Here is a 24,133-nt window from a genome sequence, read left to right as displayed (position 1 = left end):
TTTGAAAAGAGTCATCTTAGGTCAAAAAGTAGGTCACTAGGTCAAATCAAAGGAAAACCTTGTGTATGCGATAGAGGCTGTATTTTCAGTTGAACTTCATGAAATTTGGTCAGAATGATAGCCTTGATGAAATCTAGGTCAAGTTCGAATATGGGTCATCTGGGGTCAAAAACTAGGTCACTAGGTCAAATCAAAGAAAATACTTACTTATACTCTAGATTTTTGCTCCAATTTTAATGATAGTTGGTCAGAATATTTTCTTCCATGAAATCACTAGGTCAAACATGTTTACTCTGTTTAATATGTTGTGTTATGGTGTGTTTCTCAGGTGAGCGACCTAGGGCCATCTTGGCCCTCTTGTTAATTTCTTCCCTTTATTGTTCCTGTCCTTCTGGCTTCATCAGTCAAAATTTTGCTCGATGTAATCCTTCGGGCATGAAACTACTGGCCTGATTTGAAAATAATTTTATTTGAAGTAACTTTAAGAAAATTTCAACTATATTTTCTCATGATTCTTTTGATTGATCTTGATTATGATTTTTTAACCTTCTTGTCCTTAAGTGCAATGATAACAGGTGAGCGATATAGGGCCATTTTGGCCCTCTTGTTTAAGATACAGCCTTGAATTTGCACATCAGTCTTAAAACTGACATTTAGTGACCATGAATCTGACCTACTTTCTAATATTTTAGCATCAGTTTGGCATTTTCAACATGTGGCTCTTATTACTCAGGTGAGCGATTCAGGGTCATCATGACCCTCTTGTTTGATATTTTAGTATCAGTTTGACATGTAGCTTATATTACTCAGGTGAGTGATCCAGCATCATCATGACACTCTTGTTCATAGTTCAAGGCTGTGTTTTATCTTTTCAGGCTCTGAGCCGGTGCCTGTCATCGTGACTCGAAGTGAGATCCAGGATGAGGATGAGGAGCCCACTCCTTCCATGGCTGTGGAGTGGATGACAGATGATGAGCCAGCAGAGGTTGTGTCCTTGGTGCAGCGGGTGCCAAGTTGTGTGGGGATGGTATTTTCTTTTTCTAATCCTATGGTTGAGACCTCTTCTCCGGTGGCTGTTGAGGTCCAGCCACAGGATGTTGGTCAGGCTGTGGTGGAGAAGACTTGCCCCGCTTTCCTGTCTGTGAGTGAGCCACAGCCCCTAGAGTACATTCTACCTAGAACCACCGATCAGCTCTTGATGGTGCAAGAGCAGCCAGGTCCCGTGTTTGTTGCGGAGTTGCTCCCAACACTGGCTGTTAGTTTCCTTGGCCCAGATAAGGAACTAGTTGGTGCGGACAAGGATGGGAACGGGGACCGTGGCAGGTATGGTGTAGGTGAGACATTTTCTTCTTCTTATCCTACGGTTGAGACCTCTTCTCCAGTGGCTGTTGAGGTCGAGTCGCAGGATGTTGGTCAGGCTGTGGTGGAGGAGACATGTCCCGTTTTCCCGTCTGTGAGTGAGCCACAGCCCATAGAGAACGCTCTACCTAGAACCACAGACCAGCTCTTGATGGTGCAAGAGCAGCCAGGTCCTGTGTTTGTTGCGGAGTTGCTCCCAACACTGACCGTTAGTTTCCTTGGCCCAGATAAGGAACTAGTTGGTGTGGACGAGGAAGGAAACGGGGACTGTGGCAGGTATGAAGGTGTAGGTGAGACATTTTCTTCTTATCCTACGGTTGAGACTTCTTCTCCGGTGGCTGTTGAGGTCGAGTCGCAGGATGTTGGTCAGGCTGTGGTGGAGGAGACATGCCCCGTTTTCCCGTCTGTGAGTGAGCCACAGCCCATAGAGAACGCTCTACCTAGAACCACAGACCAGCTCTTGATGGTGCAAGAGCAGCCAGGTCCCGTGTTTGTTGTGGAGTTGCTCCCAACATTGACTTTCAGCTTCCTTGGCCCATATAAGGAGCAAGTTGATGTTAAGGAGCACGGACACGGGGACTCTGGCAGGTATACAGGTAAAACTGACTTGGAGCAGGATGATGGTAAGAGTTGTGTTGGGTATGAAGGTACAGCTACAGCAGAGGATGACCAGGTTGTTTGGGATCGAACCAATGTCTCGGAGCTGCTTGATGTAGGAGATGACAGCAGATTGGACACTACGTACGTGATAGAGTCGACAAACGAGGACTCTGTGGAGGAGAGTCTGAACACCACGTACACGTTAGTGTCGTTGGAGGACAGATTAGATAGGACGTTCACTGTTGACACTTGGGAGTGTTTGAACAGAACGTTCATTAATGATGAGTATACTGTGTATTTCTCAACAGATGGTGATGAACCTCCAGTGTTTCCACCAGTTGTTGATCAGGTCTCTGATTTTGATGATTTGCTTAGGTGGTATCTTAGGGAATGGAACGGTGATGTGCTCAGAATGTATCCGTCAAGAACAAGACAAAGAAGGGTTATGTGTTAAGATACTGATTTACTCTTCAGACTTGGTATGCCAGATATGTATACTCAGATCAAAGGTGTCATAACTTTTTAATTGATATTTCAAGGTTAATTAGGGACTCTAATATACAAATATGTTCTACGTTCTACTCTTCCTCCACAAACCTAGACATGACTATATCTAGATGACCAGGGTACAATCACTAACCTGCTATAAGCCAACTGGATGTCTTCCTCATATATCTTTAATGTTCATCATTTAAATATCATTATTCTTCCAATCACATTTATCCATTCTCTCATTATTTTTACTTTTGAATTTTGAATTACTGTTAGAAATAAAATTCAGAAATTAATAAGTACATTTGTTTCTATCATTAAATTTTTGAATTTTTAATATTATTGAAAATTTTAGGGTTTTTGTTGGGTTGATTCGATGCCTTTTCCTTTGTTATTATCTATTAATTGGATGTATGCCCCCACATGCATTGTTTTAATAGATAATTTCTGACTGTGAGTCACCCATCATTAATCCATTCTATTATTTTTAAACTGTTAGAGCATTAGGACTAAGTTTCAGAAATTAATTAAGTACATTCATGTTTATCTTTAAATTTTTGGTATGTTTGAATTAATTTTTATAGGCAAGACTCGGAAATTAATAAGTACATTTGTTTCTTCATTAAATTTTTGTATTTCCAGTATTATTTAAAATTTTGGGTTTTTTGTTGGGTTGATTCGATGCCTTTTCCTTTGTTATTATCTATTAATTGGATGTATGCCCCCACATGCATTGTTTATTAGATAATTTCTGACTGTGAGTCACCCATCATTAATCCATTCTTTATTTTTAAACTGCTAGAGCATTAGGACTAAGTTTCAGATATAAATTAAGTACATTCATGTTTATCTTTAAATTTTTGGTATGTTTGAATTAATAATTTTTATAGGCAAGACTCAGAAATTAATAAGTACTTTTGTTTCTATCATTTAATTTTTGAATTTCCAGTATTTAAAATTTTAGGGTTTTTTGTTGGGTTGATTCGATGCCTTTTCCTTTGTTATTATCTATTAATTGGATGTATGCCCCCACATGCATTGTTTAATAGATAATTTCTGACTGTGAGTCGCCCATCATTAATCCATTCTTTATTTTTGAACTGCTAGAGCATTAGGACTAAGTTTCAGAAATTAATTAAGTACATTCATGTTTATCTTTAAATTTTTGGTATGTTTGAATTAATAATTTTTATAGGCAAGACTCAGAAATTAGTAAGTACATTTGTTTCTATCATTAAATTTTTGAATTTCTAATATTATTGAAAATTTTTGGGTTTTTGTTGGGTTGATTCGATGCCTTTTCCTTTGTTATTATCTATTAATTGGATGTTTGCCCCCACATGCATTGTTTAATAGATAATTTCTGACTGTGAGTCACCCATCATTAATCCATTCTTTATTTTTGAACTGCTAGAGCATTAGGACTAAGTTTCAGAAATTAATTAAGTACATTCATGTTTATCTTTAAATTTTTGGTATGTTTGAATTAATAATTTTTATAGGCAAGACTCAGAAATTAGTAAGTACATTTGTTTCTATCATTAAATTTTTGAATTTCTAATATTATTGAAAATTTTTGGGTTTTTGTTGGGTTGATTCGATGCCTTTTCCTTTGTTATTATCTATTAATTGGATGTTTGCCCCCACATGCATTGTTTAATAGATAATTTCTGACTGTGAGTCACCCATCATTAATCCATTCTTTATTTTTGAACTGCTAGAGCATTAGGACTAAGTTTCAGAAATTAATTAAGTACATTCATGTTTATCTTTAAATTTTTGGTATGTTTGAATTAATAATTTTTATAGGCAAGACTCAGAAATTAGTAAGTACAATTGTTTCTATCATTAAATTTTTTAATTTCCAGTATTATTTAAAATTTTGGGTTTTTTTGTTGGGTTGATTCGATGCCTTTTTCTTTGTTATTATCTATTAATTGGATGTTTGCCCCCACATGCATTGTTTAATAGATAATTTCTGACTGTGAGTCACCCATCATTAATCCATTCTTTATTTTTGAACTGCTAGAGCATTAGGACTAAGTTTCAGAAATTAATTATGTACATTCATGTTTATCTTTAAATTTTTGGTATGTTTGAATTAATAATTTTTATAGGCAAGACTCAGAAATTAATAAGTACATTTGTTTCTATCATTAAATTTTTGAATTTCTAATATTATTGAAAATTTTTGGGTTTCTGTTGGGTTGATTCGATGCCTTTTCCTTTGTTATTATCTATTAAATGGATGTATGCCCCCACATGCATTGTTTAATAGATAATTTCTGACTGTGAGTCACCCATCATTAATCCATTCTTTATTTTTGAACTGCTAGAGCATTAGGACTAAGTTTCAGAAATTAATTAAGTACTTTAAATTTTGCTATGTTTGAATTAAATAATTTTTATAGGCAAGACTCAGAAATTAATAAGTACATTTGTTTCTATCATTAAATTTTTTAATTTCTAATATTATTGAAAATTTTTGGGTTTTTGTTGGATTGATTCAATGCCTTTTCCTTTGTTATTATCTATTAATTGGATGTTTGCCCCCACATGCATTGTTTAATAGATAATTTCTGACTGTGAGTCACCCATCATTAATCCATTCTTTATTTTTGAACTGCTAGAGCATTAGGACCAAGTTTCAGAAATTAATTAAGTACATTCATGTTTATCTTTTAATTTTTGGTATGTTTGAATTAATAATTTTTATAGGCAAGACTCAGAAATTAATAAGTACTTTTGTTTCTATCATTAAATTTTTGAATTTCCAGTATTATTTAAAATTTTAGGGTTTTTTGTTGGGTTGATTCAATGCCTTTTCCTTTGTTATTATCTATTAATTGGATGTTTGCCCCCACATGCATTGTTTATTAGATAATTTCTGACTGTGAGTCACCCATCATTAATCCATTCTTTATTTTTGAACTGCTAGAGCATTAGGACTAAGTTTCTGAAATTAATTAAGTACATTCATGTTTGTCTTTAAATTTTTGTTATGTTTGATTTAATAAGTTTTATAGGCAAGACTCAGAAATTAATAAGTACATTAAATTTAAATTAAATTAAATTTAAATTAAATCACATTTATCCATTCTCTCATTATTTTTACTTTTGAATTTTGAATTACTGTTAGAAATAAAATTCAGAAATTAATAAGTACATTTGTTTCTATCATTAAATTTTTGAATTTCTAATATTATTGAAAATTTTTGGGTTTTTGTTGGGTTGATTCGATGCCTTTTCCTTTGTTATTATCTATTAATTGGATGTTTGCCCCCACATGCATTGTTTAATAGATAATTTCTGACTGCGAGTCACCCATCATTAATCCATTCTTTATTTTTGAACTGCTAGAGCATTAGGACTAAGTTTCAGAAATTAATTAAGTACATTCATGTTTATCTTTTAATTTTTGGTATGTTTGAGTTAATAATTTTTATAGGCAAGACTTGCATATCTAGCAATAAGTAAGTAAGAAAACCTGAGTCTACTAGGTATACACGTTCTGGACAAAACAACTTGACAGGTCTCCTACATCACACTGACCTTGGGCTACTAGACTGTAATTTCCAAACCAAAAAAGATAACTGCATGAATTGTTGTTTATAAATATATATGCATAGGTTTCTTACATATATGTTTGTTTGATTTCAGCAACATTTTTAATCCCCCGCTACTAAAGGTGAAAGGTTTACCCTTTTACTATCCATAACAGTGGCGGGGGATTAAGCTGTTTTTCAGACTGTCTTGTCCTGTGTAGCCATGCAGAGAACCTACCATGTGCTGGGATCAAATATGTGACCGTAGCCAGGCAGAGAACCTACCGCTTGGGCTGGAATCAAATCTACCATTTGTGCTGGAATGGAACCTATGACGCCCACCCACTTAGCTAAATAGATATAGCGTTGGTCTATGGATCACGGGGTCGTGAGTTCGATCCTCGGGTGGGGTGTATATGTTCTCCGTGACTATTTGATAAACGACATTGTGTCTGAAATCATTTGTCCCCCACCTCTGATAATTCATGTGGGGAAGTTGGCAGTTACTTGCGGAGAACAGGTTTGTACTGGTACAGAATCCAGGAACACTGGTTACGTTAACTGCCCGCCATTACATGACTGAAATACTGTTAAAAAAACGGTGTTCAACCCAAAATAAAACAAACAAACAAATAATTCCAGTTGTAGGTGTTTTTTTATTGGTTATGTCAATATTCCTCTTTCTTGCTGTTCCCCCAGAATGTGAAGCCTAGGATAAGTATTAGCTCACCTGTCACATCATCACCTCAACGCAACGGTCATATCTTATTATAAATTTATAATAAGATACAACTTAGTTGCGTTGAGGTGACGACATAATGACAAGGTGAGCTTTTGTGATCACCCTATGTCCGTGTCCTTTGGATAGGGAACTCTGCATTTGCAGAGCCATTCTTAGGTGCCCTTTTCTCTTTCAGCTAGATAGGGAACTAAATTATGTAGATAAGGGAAGATCTCTCAAGTATAAGGTTATGTAAGTATGCAGGCGGATAATGCGTCTCCTTTGGAATGGCATTTGAAGCCTGCTAAAAAATAATATAACTGGTCTCTAGAATCAAATGGGTGGTGTCAAGAGCAGTAAGTAATTGCAAGTTGTGAAAGAGGATTAGGACATTACATTGGACAGGCTCACATTTTGGCGGACAGTGAAAATTGTTTAAGCTAAATCTCAAGCTACTGGGTGTTTGGGTGCCTGGCAGAGAACCTACCACTTGGGCAGAGATCAAACCTACCACTTGCGCTGGAATCGAACCTGTGACCGTAGCCGGAGAGAGGAACTACCACTTGCGCTGGGATCGAACTTGTGAGCGTAGCCTGGCAGATTTGTTTGTTTGTTTGTTTTGAGTTTAACGCCGTTTTTCAACAGTATTTCAGTCATGTAACGGCAGGCTGTTAACCAAGGGAGAAACTACCACTTGTGCTGGGATAGAACCTACCACTTGCGCTGGGATCAAACCTGTGACCGTAGCCCGGCAGAGAACCTACCACTTGTGCTGGGATTGAACCTGTGACCATAGCCCGGCCTAGAACCTACCACTTTGGCTGGGATCGAACCTACCACTTGTGCTGGGATCGAACCTACCACTTGTGCTGGGATCGAACCTACCACTTGCGCTGGGATCAAACCTGTGACCATAGCCCGGCAGAGAACCTTCCACTTTGGCTGGGATCGAACCTACCACTTGTGCTGGGATCAAACCTACCACTTGCGCTGGAATCAAACCTGTGACCATAGCCCGGCCGAGAACCTACCACTTGGACTGGGATCAAACTTGCCACTTTCGCTGGGATTGAACCTGTGACTGTAGCCTGGCAGAGAACCAACCACTTTGGCTGGGATCGAACCTACCACTTGTGCTGGGATCAAACCTACCACTTGCACTGGGATCGAACCTGTGATCGTAGCCCGGCAGAGAACCTACCACTTGCACTGGGATCGAACCTACCACTTGTACTGGGATCAAACCTGTGACTGTAGCCTGGCAGAGAGCCTACCACTTTGGCTGGGATTGAACCTACCACTTGCGCTGGGATCGAACCTGTGAACGTAGCCAGGCAGAGAACCTACCACTTTGGCTGGGATCGAACCTACCACTTGTGCTGGGATTGATCCTGCAACTTGTGCTGGGATCGAACCTGTGATCGTAGCCCAGCAGAGAACCTACCACTTGAACTGGGATCGAACCTACCACTTCTACTGGGATCGAACCTGTGACCGTAGCCCAGCAGAGAACCTACCACTTGGCTGGGATCGAACCTACCACTTGCGCTGGGACCAAACCTGTGAACGTAGCCCTGCAGAGAGCTAAGAACTTAGGCTGGGATATAACCTACCACTTGCGCTGGGACCAAACCTGTGACCGTAGCTGGGCAGAGAACCTACCACTTGGGCAGGGATCGAACCTACCACTTGCGCTGGGATCGAACCTGTGACTGTAGCCCGGCAGAGAGCACAGCACTTGGGCTGGGATTGAACCTACCTCTCGCTGGGATCGAACCTGTGACTGTAGCCCGGCAGAGAACCTACCACTTGGGTAGGGATCGAACCTACCACTTGCGCTGGGATCGAACCTGTGACCGTAGCCCGGCAAAGAACCTTACACTTGCGCTGGGATTGAACCTACCGCTTGTGCTGTGATCGAACCTGTGACCGTAGCCCGGCAGGGAACCTACCACTTGGGCCAGGATCGAACCTGTGACCGTAGCCCGGTAGAGAGCCTACCACTTGCGCTGAGATTGAACCTACCATTTGCGCTGGGATCGAACCTGTGACCGTTTGATCTTGCTGTCCTTCAAAGTGTGAAACTAAAGCTACAAGAAAGTATTGTTTTTAGTTTGGATTGGAACTCTGCATTGACTTAGCCATTGTTAGATAGATGCCCCTAGATAGGGAACTCTGCTTTGCCAGATCCATTCTTAGATGCCCCCTTCTCTTTCAGGTAGATAGGGAATTAAATTGTAGTCTAGAGAGTGGTTTGTGAGTGAGTTACCAGTATGATAGAAGCTTGGCCAAGCTAATATTTTGGTGTGTGAATTTTATGTTACAGGCATCTGGTGATTACAGGGAAGCAGAGAACCAACTAGTCATGTTACTGTTTGGATTCTGGCTCTGATTGGTTAATGTTTGAATTGTATATTACAGGCATCTGGTGATTACAGAGAATCAGCTAGTCATGTTACTGTTTGGATTCTGGCTCTGATTGGTTAATGTTTGAATTTTATATTACAGGCATCTGGTTATTACAGGGGAGCAGAGAACCAACTAGTCATGCTGCAGGATGTGGATGCCTTTGTTATCATTGAAGTCCTCAGACAGTACAGAGCAATGAGTAAGTGACCATAATCTAATTTTCTTGGTATTTCATTCATTACTGGAATTGCTTAATTGCTGCAATAACAGTGCATCTGGTGTATACCAGTTGTGCGAGTATTTCTGTCACATTAATTGGTCTGCCAGTTGCAAGAAAAATGAGTAGATTGAAATGATGGACTGAGCTGATTACAGGCATCTAGGTTCTTAATTTTGTTATGGAAATGTTAATGATGATTTGTCATCATTAGATTAAAGTTCACATTGTCCCTTGGCTCAGAATTGTTTTCTTACGGAGATTGAAACAATTCTTTTTCAGTCCTTGGCTGTTCATGACTGGCTGAGGCACAGAATGAGAAAGAGAAGATTGAGAATAAAGAAGAGTCTACAAGCCCTTCAGGCAAGAGATAAAGAGGGAGAGGTCAAGGAGAGATCATGGAAGGAAAAGTCAAGTCGCAGCAGACATAGAGGCCATGGATACAGATGACACATAGGTAAGAGGTTAATGATCGATATGTTCGCAGAGCAGTGGGAAGTATTAAGAGCTTATATGTGTAAATCAAACGGAATGAGCAGGTGATACAATGAAGGGCAAGCTTAGGAGAGGACAGACTGTTTGGTCATCGAAATACAAAGGTTTGGTTTGATATTTGCATCTGCCATGATCATTTGATGCATTGAATTATTAGTCCCCTACCAGTTTCAGGGACTATAGGAATGCACTTTTCCATACGTCTGTCCATTCAAAATTTCATGTCTGGTCCATAACTCTGTCATTCGGAAAGGGATTTTAATATTACTTGGAACAAGTGTTCCCCATGATGAGACAATATATCATGCATATGACCCGTACCCCTGGCTCAGAAGTCAAGATCACAATAGGAGGTCAAAGGTCAGCAGGGCCTTTTTCCTGTCCAGTCCATAACTCTGCTATCCATGAAAGGATTACTTGACACAAATATACCTCATAATAAGACGATGTTTCATACAAAACTTTGAGACCCCTAGCTCACACTTGGCAGTCAAATGTTTACATGGCATAAACAGGGTCTGTTTCGTGTCCAGTTCATAACATTCATGAAGGAATTTAAGTATTACTTGGCACAAATATTTCACATGATGAGACGATGTGTCATGTGCAAAACCTGAAGCCCTAGCTCAAAGGCAAAGGTCAAGGTCACAATTGGGGGTCAAAGGTCGACCGTCATAAATATGTAGGTCTTATAAAATACTACTACGATTTCTTGCAGTGAGAAATACAGTGGAAAGCATTTTTGGAAAACAAGGGATTTCCTTGTTTTTCATTAGATGAAATTAAATCCACTCAAACAAATAATGGTCACATTGCTCCTATCCATAAAATTTTAAAGCTACCTATCAGTGTTTCAGAAATTAGTTGTATTGGTCAAAACAAGCAATTGTGAATGGGGAACAGTGCAGACCATGATCGAACTGCACAGATGTTCAGACTGATCTTGATCTGCACTGGTTGCAAAGTTGGAACAACTTGCCGCCAGCAGGCTTAGGGTTTAACGATAATTGAATACCAACTTCTGTTTCAGGACGAGGTTCATTTATTGTCTGATGAAAGAGGACCATTTTTAGAATCTCCTATTGACAGGTATGTTACTCCAGCTGGTAACACTGATTGTTCTATAAAAGAAGTGGCAAAATAGAATTCAGGTGCTGCAAATGATTACATGTTCGAGATTCATGTAAAAAGTGCTACTGATAAGCATTATATATGGCGGACTTCTAAGCAGAAAGTTTATGTAAAAGCTGAAAATGTGCAGAAATTTTTAAGAAAATATCTCATTTAAAAAAAATGAATGAATTTTAAAACTTGTAAATTTCAACCTTCAGAAAGATGGAAACTACACAAGAAGATGTACGACTTGTTGGTCTCGGTGCCATCTACCAAACTACGAGGATGCAGCAACCTTCCTGAGCTTGGAACCGTCTGAAAGTCTGCACTTGTCCGACAACAGTTTCCGGCCTGTACCACTAGAACAACAGTTTATCGATAAAACAGTGTAGAAACCAGTGAAGAGATTCCAGATAAGGAATGAGATTGTATATGAAAAGGTTATGGAGCATGCAGGCAATAATCAGGTAATAATACAGTGTTTTGGGGGCAATTTTAGGGACCCAGATTTGATATCATTCCCCTCTCCAAAAAGTATGTTTTTCCCCATTAATCATATTGTGATGGAAAACATTATGCAGGACATTTGTTTTGATGTGCACTGATAAGAAGTTTAGAGAATTAGTTACAAAAAAAAGTTGCTTCTTACAGCAAATTAAAAAAAATAAAAATTAAAAATAATAAAAAATAATAATAAAAAAATGTACATGTATTAGTAGGGTGACTTTCAAGGCAAAAATGGACATGGAGTGGTCACAGACGTACGACAAAGGATGTTATACACCAAAGTGTTGCAAAATGTCTGAATTGTATGATTTTGGCAAAAACATATTTCTTAAGCTAGTGTGGGCCATGAAATCGAAGATGACGTCCAAGATGGCTGCCATTTTTGTCCGATATGATCAAATTATTCTTAAAGGTCCATTACTGAGGGAAAGTGAGTTGGCAATTTTTTTCATAGCCAGTGCATAGACTTCAGCAAGACACTAAATAATGAAGATTGGCAGGTCAAAATTTACAGAAGGTCTTTGGAACTCAAAGAAATGTAGGTGTATTATGTTGAAATTTCAATGAATCGACAGAATGACCCCCCAGGTCTTTTTAACTTTCTTCATACTTCATAGAAAAATAATTGTACATATACTGCGATTTATTTCGAATTTCTACATACCAACTTTCATTTTCCAATAAAATGAAATAGTTTCTGTGCTTTTTAAAAGAAATTAAAATGTTCACTTTCCTTAGTATTGGACCTTTAAAGTATTTTTTCTTTTAAATATAATAAATAGCTTTTATTATATACCTATATAAATTCTGTAAAAAATCGGCTTGTATTTTACAATTAAATATGAACAGACAGACAAAAATTCTTTAATGTACCTTTTAAATTCCGTATTGTACCTTCCGTATTGCATGCTACCGGACTATTTTCATTAATATGCATGACCTGACAAATTTCTATAAATAGCGCACATAAAAACTTCACTAAGTTCCATTTATTATCGATAAATATTGAAGATTTCGTTCAAGAACAAAACAAGGATCAAAACGGTAAAGGTATATAATAAAAGGGTCATTATAACAGTAGCTGGATCTGGGACTTTGTATTCGGCTCTCGTGGATTTTGCAAGGTTGGATCACACTTGGCGCTTGCGCACCTCGTGAGATCCGATCCGGCAAAATCCACTCGAGTCGAATACTGCATCCCAGATCAAGCTACTGTTACAATAACCCTATTATATTTCATATTATATCAATAAAAAAGTTAAAAATGAATAAAAGCTCAAGAAAAAAATACTAAAAATATTTCAAGGTCAGACCTGAAAATCAGTAATTTTTAGGTACACATCATTGCCCATATTTTAATGCAGTTGGAAAAATGTATTATTTATTGTCAGTTGAAGAAACACTAACAAGTATGCTATAATACATTAATAGCAGAAATCAAACAAAATGATTGCAAAAGGAAAATCAAAGATTGTGTCAAGATGGCCGACATTATCTTTAAAAGCAAAATAATTACTCTAGTTCATAGGGTTCTCAATATCTCCATGGTCAAAGTCTATCCGTTCGTCTGTCTGTACAAGGTTAACCAATGGGACCGTTTTGTCTAGCATCAATACCTCTTACTAGAATGACTTGATACTAATGCAGATATAACCTGTGACCATTGCTCATCTTCAGACATCACCCGACCTCATTTTAAACTTTGGTTGCTTTATATGGACCGTCTCTTGGTTCACCAAATGGGACCATTTCGTTTAGCATCAATACCGCTTACAATCAAAGCACTGAGAGTACTGATGGGGTGGTGCATTTCAGCTGTTTTTGTAACATTCTTAGATGAAAGTCAAATATTGAGATAGGAACCTGTGGTTTGCGCAAGAGACTTCGTCTGACCGACGATGACACTCATGCCAAATATAAGATAGATTGCATGATAAAATGTGAAACACCACATTTTATCAATTATATTCAAAGAGTTTAATAAATTCAACGCGGATAGTCACAAATGTAAGATGAATTCTTTTTATCACATGTTAGCCTTTCTTGTCGAAACACCAAATATTCGACATTCTTCTGCTATATAAACAAGTCAATTTGACCGACGTCGCCTATACTATAAATCACGTCAATGTCAAAGCTTTATTACAACAGTGTAGTATCGTTTTTATTTAATGGCTGTATTACACTCCTGCAACGCCATTTATGTAATAAATAGAGAATATTAGGTTACTGTCATATAAATTTAAATTTATTAAGCGAGTCAGAGAAAATATAAACAAGAGGGCCATGAAGGCCATGTATCGCTCCCCTGAGCTACTGACCTAAAGATTATCAAAATTAACATTCTGACCAAGTTTCATTAAGATATGGTCATAAATGTGGTCTCTAAAGTGTAAACTAGCTATTCCTTTGATTTGACCCGGTGACCCAGTTTCTGACCCGACATGACCCAAGTTCGAGCTTGACCTAAAGATCACCAAGATTAACATTCCGACCAAGTTTCATGAAGATACAGTCATAAATGCGGCCTCTATAAGCTTTTCCTTTGATTTGACCTAGTGACCGAGTTTTTTACCCCACCTCACCCAAATTTGCACTTGACATAAAGAATATCAAAATTAATATTCTGACTAAGTTTCATTAAGATATCTTCATAAATGTGGCCTCTTTAGTGTAAATTAGCTTTTCCTTTGATTTGACCTGGTGATCTAGTTTTTTTATTCTAGATGACCTGGATACAAATTGGACCTTACGATCTTTAAGATCAACATTCTGACCAAGTTTCATGAAGATATAATCATAGATGTGGCCTCCACAGTGTTAACAAGCTTTTCCTTTAATTTGAAGTGGTGACCCAGTTTTGACCCAAGATAACCTGATATCAAACTCGTCAAAGACTTTATTGAGGGTAACATACTGGCCAAGTTTCATTAAGATTGGGCCCAAATTGTGACCTCTGGAGTGTAAACAAGCTTTTCCTTTAATTTGAACTGGTGACCTAGATTTTGACCCCAGATGACCAAATGTCAAACTTTTCTAAGATTTTATTGAGGGTTCCATTCTGACCAAGTTTCATTAAGACTGGGCCAAACATTTGACCTCTAGAGTGTTTACAAGCTTTCCCTTTGATTTGACCTGGTGACCTAGTTTTAGAGCTAAGATGACCCAATCAAGAACTCATCAAAAGTTTTATTAAGGGTAACATTCTGACTAAATTTCATTGAGGCTTGCTCAAAAGTGTGAAAATTTCTGCGCGATAACTGTTCAGATTGGGAAAAAATGCCATTTATCAGGGTTCGAATTTAGCCTGATTTTCTACTTGCATTTTTTCGCAAGTGGTATTTTTTTAACTTGCTAAATGAAAAACAACTTGCATTTTCCGCGACATGTTACTTTATTAGAACATTAACACAATCATCCACGTGACAAGTCCAGCCAATCGTAATTGCGCTATATAAATATTAACTTATTAATAGATTACCAAAAAACCCACCGGATGCGGTAAACGTCATCAAAATTGGCGCAGGTACTTGTCAGCAGTTGAAAAGACATGCGCACGGGACATGTATCGAGTGTAAATGTCCTTTTACGACGAAAGATGAAAGAGTGCTCCGAAAGAAAGAACAGTGTAAGATCGAGACGACCGTTAGAAATGCACATTATTCGCCCAAACATTTTCACTAGCAAAAAAATGCTGGTGTCTGAAATCTCACCTTGCAGTTTGAAATTTGCACTCGCATTTCGCGAGTATGCGAGCTTAAATTCGAACCCTGTTTATGGAAAGAAGTTGTTAGTGTAAAATAACTTATGGTGTCCTAAAAGTTGAGGGCATCTACAGCGCTATTTAAATCATACGACATTTAAAATGGTTATTCAGTTTCAAAAGATATTTGAATAACGAAACAAGAATATCGTTTTTCATTGTACACTAATAGAATGAGGTCCAATTGATTGGATACCAATTTGTAAAAATGTGCGTTTTGTAATATTATTAAACCGAATGCGACTTGAGCCGTACACCTGTTGACTTTCAAAGAACAACTACCTTTGGCGATGTAATTTAATGCTCGTTCATGATCATCATCAAATACATTCGACTACCCAGGGGTGGCAAATTCAATTGTCCGTATTGCCCAGGTTGTCCTAAAGCTTGTACGGACGAGTCTAATTTGACTAGAATTTACTGTATACATGTAACTACTATACGGACAAGTACAAAATAGCAACTGACAAAAAGGACAAACAAGTCAAAATCAGATTTTGCCACCCCTGCTACCTTGCATAAAAATCTGAAGATTAATACGTCAAACCGTTACAGTGTACGGAATTCAGATTTGAATCCACTAGCCCGAATTTCACTAGCCCGAACTTTAATACCTTAAAATTAGGGATGTCAACGGATATCCGGATATCCGGTTATTCGGTCACGGGTCCGAATATTCGGATCTAATTTAAGTATTCGAATATTCGGTAGTACTATACAGATTACTGAAATATTTATTTTCATGTTCATAGCATTAGAATTTTTCGTCATGTAGATAGCGTGTCAAAACGTAATACACAGTCGCCATGGCGATGACACCTACCCGACAGGTGTGCGAAACATACTTGTCATCTTAGCTAGTCCTGACTGTTTAATCAAACAATGCAATTATTGTCAATTAATAATTATACATAATTTAAAACACGTGTTTACAAATCGTCGGCAAATATTGCAGCTTTAAAGAAAAGACGCAAGAGAGTGCAAAAGTGATAATTAGTACACGTGCATTATATGCTCTTTTATTGACGCCGGCTGTAACAAACATTTGACGATAAATATCGCCGCTGCACTTGATAATGTGTTTGTGTAATTAAAGAAACAAATCCGTCTTTTCATACTGAGTTTGCCATTATATAAAGCCTATTTTTGAAAGAATATATTTTGGACCCGGACTTATATAAATAATTACATATTTCTGACAGAAGGGATTCGAATCCTTCCAATTTGCATAATAAAACTAAACCGAAAGTAGAAAAATCTTGTCAGAGTTACCTTTCTTCCATTTCAAAATGGCGACCGCTAATTTATTGCAAGTACGACGGGTCCTAGAAAAACGTTATAAGCCATTATATAGATACGTTTAGGTCATCAGAAAAAAGAGGTTATGTGCGGGAACGAATATCCGGATATTCGTTCGGATGGTTGACCGAATATTCGGATACCAGTTTTGGTATTCGTTGACATCCCTACTTAAAATGTCATAATTTTTGCACCATATAACATTTTGTTTTACAGACATCTCTATGCATGTTTGAAGTAATAAAAAAGACATACAGTACATGTCAGAGTGCCATGTTTTTGAAAAATTTTAACTCTAAATACTCCAGTCCAGATCAGCATCGTCAGAGTCCAAAAGCATCGGACATGACACTCCTTGCCAAAACAAAATCTAAACTGTTACGCCCAATTTTTTAGGATCCGCACTCGCCAATTACTGCAACTCGGACTGTTGACAATTTGCAAGATGTAATAACGAGTGCTGAATATACATTTACACACACGCTGATAGCATAATTTAAGCTCCGCCTACTGCAGGTACTTGTGAGATTTTTGCGAGAAGTATGAAAGCTAATCAAATTATCCGTTACGCTAGAGGTGATTGTATTCAGCCAATTAGCGCTGCGGTTACGTCTTTGACACTGTGTTTGATTGTCAACACGTGAGAGTGCAAAACCAACAATAATTCCATAAGCGTTTCTCAGTCTGGATGCAGTACTCGTTTAATTAGCATGATTTTTTAAACAAATTAGGAAAATTCGGTAGCCTGGTCGGGCTTGTACCTGCGGCAAATCGGTAGCCCGAGCTGAAATTTGGTAGCCACAGGCTGTCAGACTACCGCGAATTTCGAACACTGCCATTATCTATCTTTATGCTGCATTACCCCTCTTTACGAGTATTATGTGCAGCTGCGCACCTGTACAAGAAATTTAAAGTAGAATTGACAGTAGAATACACAAACAGCTAAATTATTGAATAGAGCCTTTGAAATAAATCAAAAATATTATAAAATAAGAGTAGTCCAATGTACATGCTCATTTTACCTTCAACATTCATTATTTTATATTTCATTTTTAATCTGCATTGTAACGTCTAAAAGGGCCCTAATATGTAGAATGTAGCATTTTCTCAAACGTAAAATATATGATGTACGCAGATTTAAACAGTTTAGCCTACCGTTATTTATCATATTCTAGTAATATATCGTTTAAATTTACCTTTAAAAACCCTTATATTCAAGGTATGCCAATTGTGTAGAGTTTTCAATACACATTCCGCCATTTTTCAAGCATATGCAGCAGGTTAAAATAATAATATATTTAGATGCGACTTAGACGAAAAACAACGTGAACTATTTGCCAACTGATTTAGAGCGAAAATATTTCGTCTAAAATTGATTCTCAAAATAAATTGTATTTACACAACATTCGGAATAGACCGGCAATGTTGCACACCATAACACAGATACACAGCGATACATACAGTTGAAAGAAACAACTCTATATTTAACATGAAAAGTAACTTTTATTTTGTAATTATTCACATATGCAGTTGAAAGAAGGATTATTTTCGGTGTAAATAGTGTTCTTTCACTTTGGACTGGGTTATGTTGTTCGTAATTTGAAGAATAAAGGCGACATGATGTGTATTCACTTCTGGCTACATGTTATAAATGGCGATCCGGTAAGACCAGACATAACAGATAGACGTCAAAATGTTAAAATATGTTATGTCGGGTCTTATTGATAGGACTAAAAATATGAGCTGATAAACAAATGCTAACCTTGTTTAACTTTTTGCCCGACCTCTCTGTTCTGCTTAACATTCTTGAATAATTTTGATTTGCTGCCATGCAAAATTTTGTCCGAAGTTCAGTTGTTTACCAAATTACCCATCTTCTCCAAGCAAACAAATGACGTGACTTATACACACGCCATTATGCCGCTTGACAGAACAAATAGGCAACCCGTATCCTCGATGATTTTATTCAATAACACTCCATTCCAGATGCAATATCTTCCTAATTTGAATTGCAGAAAGCTAAACAGCTAAAATCCTGAACAAATGCTAACATGAGTCACTTTCCGTTTCCTCAAGCGTTTCCGTTATAAAAACTTTTATGTAGTAATTGCAAATACGGTATGCATACACTATACATTTGTACCATGGTCTCACGAACCTAATAAAAGTCCAGTTTATAATAATAATCGCGTAGATATGTTTTTTTTGCAGTTATTGGAAAGAACAAGATGGCGTCGTTTTAAGAAAAAAATTAAAAAAGTAGTCCGCCAGGCTACAAGTCACTGACTTGTATATATTTTTAGACAATTCAGATTAAAACCAAGTGGGGTTTTCCCTCATGACGTCAGAGTGTAAAAATAGTCTGGTTTACCTGCCCCTCCTTCACTGTCGTACTAAAATACATAGTACGACGGGAACCAGACAAGTCTAAAATAGCCGCAATATAGGTCATATTCATCCGCTTTGTTTTCGGTGCTCTTCTTTATGAGAGGATGTAGAAAGTGGATGCGCTTTGCCGTTTTGCACTAAGAAGTGACGGGCTTTCATTTTCCCATCTTAATTCCATTGGAGGCGGAGCTTACGCACCGCCCCAAAAATGAATTGATACTAATACAGATGTAACCTGTAACCATTGCTCATCTTCAGACATCACCTGACCTCAGTTTGACCTTGACCTCGTTTTGGACTTGGGTTGCATTATATCGACAAGGATGCCACTGGGGACAGCAAGCGTTTATTGAACACAGCTCCTTGTTTCTTGAATACTATAATTCATACCTTTAATATGTTCATAGCAAGTAAATACATGTAACTGTTTACCATTGTTGTTGTTGAAAGCAACATCAAAAAGAGTGAAAAAAAAACTTAACAGTAAATTCTACAGAAAAATCTAAGATGACGTCCAGGATGACCGACATTTTTGCAAAGATATTTAAGTATAGTAAAATATATTGTTGTTTTTAGCTCATCTGATTTTTTTGAAAAAAAATTATGAGTTATTGTCATCACTTGATCGGCGTCGGCGTTGCCTGGTTAAGTTTTATGCTTAAGTCAGCTTTTCTCCTAAACTATCCAAGCTATTACTTTGAAACTTAGAACACTTTTCACCATCATAAGCTGACCCTGTACAGCAAGAAACATAACTCCATCCTACTTCTTGCAGGATTTATGGCCCCTTTTGTACTTAGAAAATATCAGATTTCTTGGTTAAGTTTTATGTTTAGGTCAACTTTTCTCCCTAAACTATCAAAGCTATTGCTTTAAAACTTGCAACACTTGTTCACCATCATAAGCTGACCCTGTACAGCAAAAAACATAACTTCATCCTGCTTCTTGCAAGATTTATGGCCCCTTTTGGACTTAGAAAATATCAGATTTCTTGGTTAAGTTTTATGTTTAGGTCAACTTTTTATACGCCTGAAGGGACGTATTATGTTATGACACTGGTGTCCGTCTGTCCGTTAGCAAATGTTCACCACACCAAGACGACGTGCAGAGCGCATGTTCCGGATGACTTGCTCCAAGGTCAAGGTCACACTTAGGGGTCAAAAGTCATATCAGTTTGTTTTGTGTCCGCTCTGTAACTCTTGAACTGCTGGAAGGATTTCAAAGAAACTTGGCAGAAATGTTCACCACATTGTAACGATGTGCAGAGCGCATGTTCCGGGTGACTCGCTTCAAGGTCAACGTCACACTTAAGGGTCAAAGGTTGCTTTGTGTATATTGCTCTGCATTGCAGTGGTCGTTTTTATTTGGCAGATCTCTTTTGTATTTACAATAATTTTTTTTTTTTTTTAATTACTTCCCTTTTATGTTACTATAAATAGCTTATTTTGAAACTTTTTTATTATTGGCCGTAGGGAAAAACCGAGACCACTTTTCTGTGGTACAGCTTGGATGGTACCTCCAATTTTAAGGTGTATTTTTACATACCTATACCTGATAAGGATTTTTTTTGTAGACTTTGATTTTTTTTTTTGTGGACTTAGATTTGTTTTTTGAAGTTTTCCTTTTGTTGTTCCAGTCCTTTGGGGGCTACAACAGTCAAGTTCTTAAAATTTTGCTCAAATCCTATGATGTAAGCCTTCGGGTGTATATTGCCCCGCATGGCGGCGCTCTTGTTCTCTTAAACTATCAGAGCTATTGCTTTGAAACTTGCAACACTTGTTCACCATCATAAGCTGACCCTGTAGATCAAGAAACATAACTCCATCCTGCTTTTTGCAATAATTACTGCCCCTTTTGGACTTGGAAAATCAGTTTTCTTGGTTGAGTATTATGTTTAAGTCAGCTTTTCTCATAAACTATCAAAGCTATAAACTATCAAAGCTATTGCTTTTAAAACTTGCAACAGTTTTTATACGCCCATTTGAAAAACGGGACGTATTATGGGAACGCCTCTGGCGGGTGGCATCCACAGACCTTGTCCGGAGCATATCTTCTACATGCATGGAGGGATTTTGATGAAACTTGGCACCATTGTTCACCATCATGAGACGGAGTGTCATGCACAAGAACTAGGTCTAAGGGCAAGGTCATACTTAGAGGTCAAAGGTCAAATTAAAGAATGACTTTGTCCGGAGCATATCTTCTTCATGCATGGAGGGATTTTGATGAAAATTGGCACAATTGTTCATCATTATGAGTCGGAGTGTCCTGCGCAAAAACCAGGTCCCTAGGTCTAAGGTCAAGGTCACAGAGGCCAAAGAATATAAGAATGAAAAATTCAAGAATGACTTTGTCGGGAGCATATCTTCTTCATGCATGGAAGGATTTTGATGAAGCTTGGCACAGTTGTTCACCATAATGAGACGGAGTGTCATGCGCAAGAACCAGGTCCCTAGGTCTAAGGTCAAGGTCACACTTAGGGGTCAAAGGATACAAGAATGAAAACTTTGTCCAGAGCATATCTTCTTCATGCATGAAAGGACTTTGATGTAGCTTGACACAATTGTTCACCATCATGAGACGGAGTGTCATGCGCAAGAATCAGGTCCCTAGGGGTAAGGTCAAGGTCACACTTAGAGGTCAAGGATACAAGAATGAAAACTTTGTGCAGAGCATTTCTTCTTCATGCATTGAGGGATTTTGATACAACTTGGCACAAAAGTTCACAAGCATGAGACGAAGTGTCATGCACAAGAACCAGGTCCCTAGGTCTAAGGTCAAGGTCACACTTAGAGGCCAAAGGTCAGATACAAGAATGACTTTGTCCGGAGCATTTCTTCTTCATGCATGGAGGGATTTTGATGTAACTTGGCACAATTGTACACCATCATGAGACGGAGTGTCATGCACTGGTCCCTTCTTTTGAATTACTTCCCTTTGCTGTTACTATAAATAGCTTATATTGTAACTTTTTCATTGCAGGTCGTAGTGAAAAATCGAGACCACTTTTCTGTAGTACAACATGCATGTTACATCCAATCTGAGGTGTATTTTGAGAAGCTCTACCTGGTAAGGATTTTTATATGGACTTGTAATTTTTTTTTCTCTTTAAAGATTAACTTCCCTTAGTTGTTACTATAAATAACTTACATTCTAACTTTTTGATAATTGACCATAGGGAAAAACCAAGACCACTTTTCTGTGGTACAACATCGATGTTACTTTCAGATTTTGGATGTATTTTAAGGTATCTCTACCTGGTAAGGATTTTTTTTGTGGACTTAAAAAAATAAAAGAATTACAATAATTTCTTAAAAAAAAACAAAAAACATTGTAAACAACTAGAAAATTAAAATTCCATTTGCAAATACAGGTGCTAGTGTAAAGAAATATGCTGTGCTTATATTTTGACATTCTGGCACTCTTGTTCACCATTATAAGCGGACGCTGCACATCAAGAAACATAACTCTATCCTGCTTTTTGCAAGAATGATGGCCCTTTTTAGACTTAGAAAATCATGGGTAGGACAATATTTCTATTACACAAAAAATCAGATGAGCGTCAGCACCCGCAAGGCGTTGCTCTTTTTTACATTCATCAACTGTCAGATATTTTAGTTAAAATTGCAAATGGGTAGAATTATTATTGAAGTCTTGCCATTAATAATTGTAAGAAAGTTATAGGTCAAACTTTTAAATAGTTCTGGCTTCCAAACTTAATTCATGCTATTTTTAGCTCAACTTCAAAGAAAAAGTAGAGCTTTTGCACTTATGTTGGCGTTGCCATTGGTTGAAGTTTTTGATAAGTCAAATATCTCTGTTTCTATCAAAGTCTAGACCAGGAGAAACAATCCCTATAACTCTGATTTTAATTTTGACATAATTATGCCCCTTTTTAACTTAGAATTTTTGGTTAAAGTTTTTGATAAAGTCAAGTATCTCTGTTACTATCAAAGCTATTGACTTGAAACTTAAAATATTTATTTACCATCAAAGTTTTCACCAGAAGAAAAAAATCCCCATAACTCTGATTTGAATTTTGACAGAATTATACCCTTTTTTAACTTAGAATTTTTGGTTAAAGTTTTTGATAATGTCTAATATCTCTGTTACTATCAAAGCTTTTGACTTGAAACTTAAAATACTTATTTATCATCAAAGTCTACACAAGGAGAAACAATATCCATAACTCAGATTTGAATTTTGACAGAATTATGCCCCTTTTTAACTTAGAATAATTTTTTGTTAAAAGTCAAATATCTCTGTTACTGTTAGAGCTTTTGACTTGAAACTCAAAATATTTATTTACTATCAAAGTCTACACCAGGAGACACAATTCCCGTAACTCTGGTTTGAATTTTGACAGAGTTATGTCCCTTTTTAACTTAGAATTTTTTACTGGCAAAGCTCTAATTCAAAGTCTAGCACTGAGAAAAATCAAGCGCTCTTGTTATATTTGGATTAATATATACGGATCACTACGTTTCTATCCATGGCTAGACGTAGCTATCCACACCATATGTGTGACTGGGGTATTAAGGAAGGCTCTGTGTCAACAGAAACATTACGAATGAATGGGAACATGTAAAAAACTAGAACCTTTTAAAAGACCTTCCACCTCACAGCTTTGCTATACATCATGCTGGCCTGAATAAGTATGAAGTTGATGAAATTTAGTCAGAATGATTGCCTTGATCAAATCTAGGTCAAATTCAAATGTAGGTCATCTTGAGTCAAAAACTACGTACTAATTAAGAGACCACATGTTTGGTCCAATCTTAATGAAAATTGGTCAGAATATTTGTTTCCGTGAAATCACTAGGTCAGACATGTTTACACTGTTGTGGTAGTTTCTTCAGGTGAGCGACCTACGGCCATCTTGTTTACAGTTATGTTTATGGTATCCCTGGCTGACAGATTTTATTACCGTAGATACCCATGTATAATGCGCAGTTTTTTGACCCCCGGGACCACCTCCGAATCGTGGGTGCGCATAATATACAGGTATAGACAATTTTCCTACTTCAAAACAAGTTTGTTACCGATGTTCGCCATTTTGGTAAAGGGAAACTACTCCCCGCGCTTACTGTCTCCGCTAAAATGTAAGATTGCCGTTACGTTCCGTAAAAGATCGAATTGTTTATTTTTCTTTGAAACAAAATTAATTTCATATAAATTTAAAAGTATTTTGACGAAAGAAATGTTTATAAATCACAAAAAGTATG

At 37.2% G+C, this 24,133-nt stretch overlaps 1 protein-coding gene and 1 long non-coding RNA gene across 4 annotated transcripts in view; both read left to right on the top strand.

The window, feature by feature from the left end:
* Nucleotides 1-6,582, top strand: part of LOC123541113 (uncharacterized) — a 39,688-nt gene extending 33,106 nt beyond the window's left edge. The window contains exon 2 of the mRNA XM_045326511.2: nucleotides 876-6,582. Coding sequence (XP_045182446.2) covers nucleotides 876-2,413 — 1,538 coding nt within the window. The 3' untranslated portion in view covers nucleotides 2,414-6,582. The remainder of the gene's footprint in view (nucleotides 1-875) is intronic.
* Nucleotides 6,583-7,163: 581 nt separating this feature from the next.
* Nucleotides 7,164-24,133, top strand: part of LOC123541011 (uncharacterized) — a 41,372-nt gene continuing 24,402 nt past the window's right edge. For 2 of the 3 annotated variants that reach the window (XR_008367945.1, XR_008367943.1), the window contains exons 1-5: nucleotides 7,164-9,325; nucleotides 9,626-9,800; nucleotides 10,869-10,927; nucleotides 11,170-11,418; nucleotides 21,891-21,977. This is a non-coding gene — a long non-coding RNA (uncharacterized LOC123541011). The remainder of the gene's footprint in view (nucleotides 9,326-9,625; nucleotides 9,801-10,868; nucleotides 10,928-11,169; nucleotides 11,419-21,890; nucleotides 21,978-24,133) is intronic. The other variant, XR_008367944.1, reaches the window with a different exon arrangement.

The sequence above is a fragment of the Mercenaria mercenaria genome, chromosome 16 (genome assembly GCF_021730395.1).
Source record: "Mercenaria mercenaria strain notata chromosome 16, MADL_Memer_1, whole genome shotgun sequence".
Classification (NCBI taxonomy): domain Eukaryota; kingdom Metazoa; phylum Mollusca; class Bivalvia; order Venerida; family Veneridae; genus Mercenaria; species Mercenaria mercenaria.
This window is presented reverse-complemented; position numbering and strand designations above follow the sequence as displayed.